This window comes from Cicer arietinum, chromosome 6, assembly GCF_000331145.2.
Source record: "Cicer arietinum cultivar CDC Frontier isolate Library 1 chromosome 6, Cicar.CDCFrontier_v2.0, whole genome shotgun sequence".
In the NCBI taxonomy this organism is placed as follows: Eukaryota; Viridiplantae; Streptophyta; class Magnoliopsida; order Fabales; family Fabaceae; genus Cicer; species Cicer arietinum.
The window spans coordinates 3,734,938-3,742,207 of record NC_021165.2 but is presented as its reverse complement, the minus strand read 5'-3'; the positions used below and the strand labels follow the sequence as shown (position 1 = coordinate 3,742,207).

The 7,270-nt window shown below is 36.0% G+C and overlaps 1 protein-coding gene across 2 annotated transcripts in view; it reads left to right on the top strand.

The window, feature by feature from the left end:
• The first annotated feature begins 453 nt into the window (after positions 1–453).
• Positions 454–7,270, top strand: part of LOC101492105 (uncharacterized) — a 12,021-nt gene continuing 5,204 nt past the window's right edge. The window contains exons 1-12 of one of the 2 annotated variants that reach the window (XM_073369920.1): positions 454–1,588; positions 2,285–2,400; positions 2,554–2,762; positions 3,225–3,344; positions 3,644–3,772; positions 3,864–3,989; positions 5,401–5,456; positions 5,548–5,653; positions 5,752–5,869; positions 5,990–6,199; positions 6,318–6,648; positions 6,956–7,050. In XM_073369920.1, the coding sequence (XP_073226021.1) occupies positions 729–1,588; positions 2,285–2,400; positions 2,554–2,762; positions 3,225–3,344; positions 3,644–3,772; positions 3,864–3,989; positions 5,401–5,456; positions 5,548–5,653; positions 5,752–5,869; positions 5,990–6,199; positions 6,318–6,648; positions 6,956–7,050 (2,476 nt within the window). In that variant the 5' untranslated portion in view covers positions 454–728. The remainder of the gene's footprint in view (positions 1,589–2,284; positions 2,401–2,553; positions 2,763–3,224; positions 3,345–3,643; positions 3,773–3,863; positions 3,990–5,400; positions 5,457–5,547; positions 5,654–5,751; positions 5,870–5,989; positions 6,200–6,317; positions 6,649–6,955; positions 7,051–7,270) is intronic. The other variant, XM_073369921.1, reaches the window with a different exon arrangement.

Sequence of the window (7,270 nt, the reverse complement as noted above, 5' to 3'; positions counted from 1 at the left end):
CAAATCAACAATAGAGGGATTGTATGGTATCAAATCAATAGTAGAATCATCCATACATAAAAATGATATATATTAAAGTAAATGAATGATTGATTTGAGTAATGAAAATAAATTTCATAAATAAAAAATAATTTTTTTTCAAATGGTGTTACTTTTGAGATTGAGTTAGAACGTTGAAAAATTTGATATTTTTAATCTGTCTAAATGCATAAATCTAGATAAATCTCATCCAAAATTGATGTAAAAAAAAAAGGGCATTTAAGAATAAAAAGAAAGGAGATGGGCCGTACAGGGCACAGTGATGGGTTGGTAATGCTTAACTAGAAATAGAAAGTCCAAAACCCGAGACAAGAACCAAATAGCGTAAGAAACAAGTTAATGAGTCGACATTAAAAGAAGAATGTTAAAGAAACAAGTGAATGAAAGTGCACGTGCCGTGCGTGCTGTCCCACCACGCTGCCACCTCTTTGTTCTCTTCTTCACTATCTCTTCCCTTCTAACATCCTTTTTCTACAATTCCAATTCCATTTTCACTTCCACTTTCTTTATTCACTATCTTTTTCTTATGTCTTAAGTTTCCTCATTCCTCAATTTCTTTCTTTCTCTCCCAAAATTCCCTTTTCAAACCAAAACCGTTCTTTTTTTTTTTTCATCTTCAATTTTCCTTCCAAATTCCCAAAAACCCCTTTACCTTTATCATCATCATCATCTTTGTCTCTAATTCTGTGATGAGTTTGCCTCCTTTTTTAATGGCTCTCATTCTTCACAATCACAAAACCCTTTCTTTCTCTCTATACTATACCTTTTCCTTTCCTTTCCTTTTTGTTTTTGTTCTTGCTTCACACTCGCACCATGATTTCTCAATTATGGATTCAGAATTCGATTCTTTTTACAGCGATTACACACCTCCGTCGCCTCCTCCTCCTCCGCCGGAGCCTCATCCTCCTTCACTTTCGTGCGAAGATGGTCTTCAAGGAATTGGCTCTTTAACCACTTCATGCGATCTCAATTCGAGTTTAATATTCAACAGTGATGTTTATATAGAAGGAAACGGAACCCTAAACATACTTCCCGGCGTCAATTTGAGTTGCCCTAATTTGGGTTGCGTTATTAAGATTAACATGAGTAGGGATTTCACTTTGCAGAATGGTTCGGTTATAATTGCTGGTACGGTTTCTGTTTCGTCTCAAAATGTAAGCTTGTTTGATGGGTCGGTTATAAATGTTACTGGTTTGGCCGGTGAACCACCGGCTCAGACAAGCGGCACCCCGTCGGGGACACAGGGTGCTGGTGGAGGACACGGTGGAAGAGGTGCCACGTGTGTTTCTGATAATACTAAGCTTCCTGATGATGTTTGGGGTGGTGATGCATATTCTTGGTCATCGCTTCATAAGCCTTGTAGTTATGGGAGTAAGGGAGGGAGTACTAGTAAAAATGAGAGCTTTGGTGGTGAAGGTGGTGGAAGAATATGGTTTGAAGTTGTTGATTCAATAGAACTCTTTGGGGATCTTTTGGCCAATGGAGGTGATGGTGGGATCAAAGGTGGAGGTGGTTCTGGAGGCAGTATTTTTATTAAAGCTCATAGAATGTATGTAAATCTTTTCCTTTCTTTTTAATCTTGTTATTGCATTTGTTGATTCAGTTTTATGATATATATTTAATGATTGTGTATTATATGGGATTGATTATATTTATTGCGAGTGGTTAGTTGTTTTTTCTTATATGTAAATGTTGGCGTTTAGTTTGTTAGGAGGAGGGAAGAACTTGTTAGAGTAAATCGAACCCTGGACCTCGGACCTCCTTCTCAATGCTCCTATAGCAAGTGATTAGTGAGTATGTAATTTGCATGGATTGCTTGTGTAGTTGACAGCATTTGTTAAATAATGGCGCCATAATGCTATTGCGTAGCAGAAATTGAACAAATCGCCGTTGTTCTGCGATATGCTATTTAGTACAAAATATTGTCAAATAGCGGTGCTATAGTACTATTGCTATTGCAGAGCGGAATTTGAACAAACCGCCATTTTCTGCTATCTCCAATTGGCAACATTGGTAGTGTGCTTGGTGATGTGCTTTTTTGTTTTGTTTATGGGTGTGGAATGTTTAATCAACGTTTGCAGAGCGGTTGCACTTGCATCATTGCATACAATTAAGTAGTCTCCAATGTGCAAATATATGAAGTACTATTGAGCTTCTGGTTTTCTCTATTTCTGTGTAATTTCAGATTGCTTGAGCTAATAAAATAGGTCGTGACGCAACTAATCATGTCCTCTGCTAATTGCAGGACTGGATCTGGCACGATTAGTGCTACCGGAGGTGGTGGATTCGCAGGCGGTGGAGGAGGAAGAATTTCTATCAACGTTTTCAGCAGACATGACAATACAGAATTCTTCGTTCATGGTGTGATACTGTCATTGTTGTTTTGAAGATTCAGCGATCTTGTCTTCTATTTCACTTCCAACTAAATTTTAGACGGAAAAATTTCATTTAATAGCTAACTAAATTTACTATAGAAAATACATGCTATAAAAAAGCTTGTCCGGATTTTTTCAGGAGGAGTGAGTCTTGGATGTGCTGGCAACGCTGGTGCTGCAGGGACATATTATGATGCTGTTCCTCGCAGTCTTACAATTTGCAATCACAACTTGTCTACACAAACTGATACACTTCTTTTAGAGTTTCCTAAGGTGCCTCTTTGGACAAATATTTATGTCCAGAATCAGGCCAAGGCATTGTTTCCTTTATACTGGAGCCGTGTTCAGGTGATTGAAAAATTGCGCTCATTGCCCTTGTTGTGATGGAATAATAATGCATTAGCTGTTGGAAAAAGAAGGAAGTTTTTGAAGAGAAGAGAAAAGTGAGGCGTGTAATATAAGTGTAACCGTGTAAGACAGAAGTAAACTCTTTATAACCGAACAATTAGTTATTATTGGAACTTTATGAGCTTTTAAGCTACTGGATTTGGAGGACGACATATTGCCTTTTTATTGGCCGATTGTTATTATTTTTCTGTCGGGATATTTATTTTGAAATAATTATCATGAACTGATAGACAATACTATAGACGGATCAAATTTGATATATATTTTAATATTAGAACTTTTAGAGGAAGTTTAGGTTACTTTGTTTGGAGGGTTATAAATTATGACTTTTAATGACCTCTTTCAAATCATAGTAATTGAGTTTGAAGTATTGCAGAAATTTTATTTTTCATTAACTTGCAGGTCGGTGGACTAATTCGTTTGACCTATGGAGCTGCTTTAAGCTTTGGGCTTGCTCATTACGGTTCATCAGAGTTTGAGTTGATGGCAGAAGAGCTTCTGATGAGTGACTCTGTAATCAAAGTAAGCAGAACTATAAGGCTTATTTTTCATGGAATAATAGTACTTTTTACTTGAATCATGTTACTTTTATATGCTGCTTTCTTTCTTTTTTTTTTACTAGCTAGGTACAAATTAATGACCGTTTCCTATTCTTTTCCATGTTATGTCAAAAACCATTTCCTACAAGCTGAAATAATCTAAAAGTTATCATATCTCCTAATTGAGATAGGCATTAACATTGTTTCATGGTTTAATATTTGTGAGGTGTTTTTTTTAAATGTTTCCTTTTGCATTCTTTTACAGTTTCTTTTTTTAATTAGATATTTGGAGCTCTTCGTATGTCTGTCAAGATTCACCTGATGTTGAATTCCAAGATGCTTATAGATGCTAATGGTGATTTAATTGTTGCGACATCCGTACTTGAAGCTAGCAACTTAGTAGTTCTCAAGGTAGCTATCCGATGCATTCTTCTCATTTAAATCAGAGCCTTAAATTTTATTGCTCACTCTATAATACATTTAACCATGTGGTGGTGACCAGGATTCATCTATTATTCATTCTAATGCAAATTTGGGAGTTCATGGACAAGGTTATTTGAACTTGTCTGGACCTGGAAATTTGATTGAAGCACAACATCTGATTTTGTCACTATTTTATAGCATCAGTGTAAGTCAAAGACTGAAATTCTCATAGTGACTATTAAAGATTGTTCACTTTCTCCATGTTCACAAAATGTTTATGCACACCTGATATGAAACACAAGACAGTCACAAGGGTCACTTTGATGGAAGTTCTTGTAAAAAAGCTTTGATAATATTAAAATTTCCATTTGTTGTGGTATTTAGTATTATAAATTTAGGTTGGCAGCTGAAGACTTCTACAAAATTCCTAAACATTTTAAAGGTTTGATAATGTTAGGAAGGGTCAAACTAGGTAGATTGAAGATTTGAGATAGGAAGTGTTTTTTATTCAAAATTGGTATTATGAATATAGGCCAAACATTCGAGTTAGAAATTTTTAAGCATTAGGATTAGTGATATAAACAGGGTTACAAACTTGGCGGGTTGAATTGAAGCTTTATGGTGGATATTTTGTGTGTAAGTGTATTGCTAGTGAAATTGCTAAAGATCAAATTAGGGCTACTTAGGTGCAGCAAAAATTGACAGGTAAAAGTTGAGTTGGCATTCACTAGGCTGGTCGCACATTAAGAGATATTAAGTTAATATTCTAGACAAAAGTTCTATTTCACGCAGAAAGTTCTGACGACCAGGTTAATTGAATGAAGTCTTATATAATTACTATTTTTCTAGTTTCTAAACCTTTTAGGTTGAGGTTTAACAGTTTTACGCTGTTGCATTAATTAATATTGATATTGCATAGTTTCCATATTTTTAACTTTTTGTTGTAGTCTATATCTGAGCATATTAATTCAAATTTTCGTGCCTTACCTCTCTGTATGTCTGTCCTATTTTTTTGTTGGTTTTATTAAGAAATAAAAGAATAGTTTTTCTATGGTTTTTGTGATGTCGATTTGTCATATCTATATTTTCTTCAATGGAGGACATGGTTTTTGTGATTTCTGGTTTCTTGGGAATGGCATCATTTGGATAATCTTAGTTATTCATGCCACACTTGCCACATTTTATGATAGATGTCAAATATTCACGGTCCTAACTTTCAGGATTAGAAAGATCTTAGATAATAGCCATACTAGGAGTTTAGGGGCGTTTTGTGAAGTGACGGGCTTTAGAGGATTTAGCTTGTGACCCTTTTTTCTGTAGTGCATGGCATATATTTTGCATGTAACCACTTACTTGAACTGTATGAAAACATGTTTCTCTTTTATAGTAGTATGTTAATGTTTTAAAACTATCTGTTACAATTAGCTTACAAATATATGGAAGTAACTAGTAAGGGTGCCACACATGCTCATATAAAGGATCAGCATAAATAACTTTTATGTTGTCTTCTTGTTTCTTGTATATTTATTCAGCTTGGGATTTTGAAATTGATTTCTCTACTAACTGTATTATAATGTTTGTACTAACTAAATAATTGTCATCTTTGAAATGTAAAGGTTGGACCTGGATCTGTTTTAAGAGGCCCTTTGGAGGCTGCTGGTGATGATAATATGTAAGTTTATGCAAAGCTTAATCAGAAAGCTGAAGCATGCAGTTTTTTTCTTGGGTTTCATACCTTGTTTTCATTTTGTGTGAAATGGTAGGACAAGGACGCCACAACTGTACTGTGAAGTTGAAAATTGCCCTGTTGAATTGCTCCATCCTCCTGAAGATTGTAATGTGAATTCTTCATTGGCTTTCACTCTTCAGGTTTTTCCATTAACCCCACTCGAGTTTAATCTTTGTACTGGTCCCATCTCTTTCTATAAAGGACAATAATTGTCTAGGATTTTTGTTGCCTTCTGCAGATATGTCGGGTTGAAGATGTTAGTGTTGAAGGCACCATAACTGGCTCTGTTGTGCACTTTCATTGGGTTAGAAGTGTAGAGGTCGAATATTCTGGAATAATCAGTGTATCTGGGCTGGGTATTGTCATTGCCTCTAAATACAACCTCCATACCAAATTTCATGCATCACACTTAAGGGGTTGTGCAATTTCAATGCTTTAACGATGTTCTATTAAATTGCTATTTGGACCTCTTGCAGGTTGTACTGGAGGGTTGGGTAAAGGAAGGTATTTTGAAAACGGTATTGGTGGTGGAGGCGGGCATGGAGGATATGGTGGGGATGGATATTATAATGGAAATTTCATTGACGGCGGTACCACATATGGGGATGCTGATTTACCATGTGAACTCGGTAGTGGCAGTGGAAATGATAGTCTAGCCGGTGCAACTGCAGGTGGTGGTATTATTGGTAAGATCTGAATTAACATTAAAATACGATTGTGGCATAAAAAAATACTGTTTCTATTAACATTCTTAGGCAAAAAAGTGGTTTTATATAATTATTATTATTATCTTGACTTTGACAGTGATGGGTTCATTGGAGCACCCGTTATCAAGATTGACTTTGAATGGTTCACTTAGAGCTGATGGAGAATCCTTTGGAGAAGACATAAGAAGGCAGCAGGATGGTAGGGCGTCGAGTATTGGCCCTGGTGGAGGCTCTGGTGGAACTGTTCTTTTGTTTGTTCAGATGTTGGCTCTTGCCAACTCTTCCACTATATCAACAGTTGGAGGACAAGGAAGTCCTAGCGGTGGTGGGGGTGGAGGTGGTGGAAGGGTTCACTTTCATTGGTTGAATATCCCAGTTGGAGATGAATACATCCCTTTTGCCAGTGTTAAGGGTAGCATTATTACTGGGTTGGTATACAAAAATTTATACTTCAGTCTACTGCATTTGTTTTATGCATCTTCTATCAGTGAAAAGATTTTTGATTGGCCCAGTTCATGAATCTTTTTTTGGGTCATCTAGCAGATCAATTTTTGTTTTAAAAAATCCAACACGAGTAATTTTCTACAATAACTTGACAGTTTATAACTAACATATGTCATCTAGAACTCCTTTTTTGGGTTGCTTATAGCCAATGTGATGTGTGTGAATTTACTTGTGTGCATAAATTTTCATCAATCTAGACCATTTTGGTTGAGATTTTATTTCTGGTTTCAGAGGTGGTTTTGGTGGAGGTCAGGGTCTTCCTGGAAAAAATGGATCTATCAGTGGAAATGCATGTCCTAGAGGGCTTTATGGTATCTTTTGTGAGGTAGATGAACCATAGTCCTTCACAATTTTCAATAATTATTTGTGTAGTTGGAAAGGGTTTTAGAAAATTAGGTGGGCGGACATCACGGACTTCAGTTCTGTGATCTTTTGCTTTTCAGTCACATATAATATGTTGCTTGTATTTATAGTTGAGATGAAATTTTGAAGATAAACTTCTCAGTGGCTTAGACTTGCTTGCATTTTAACTGCATGGTACAGGAA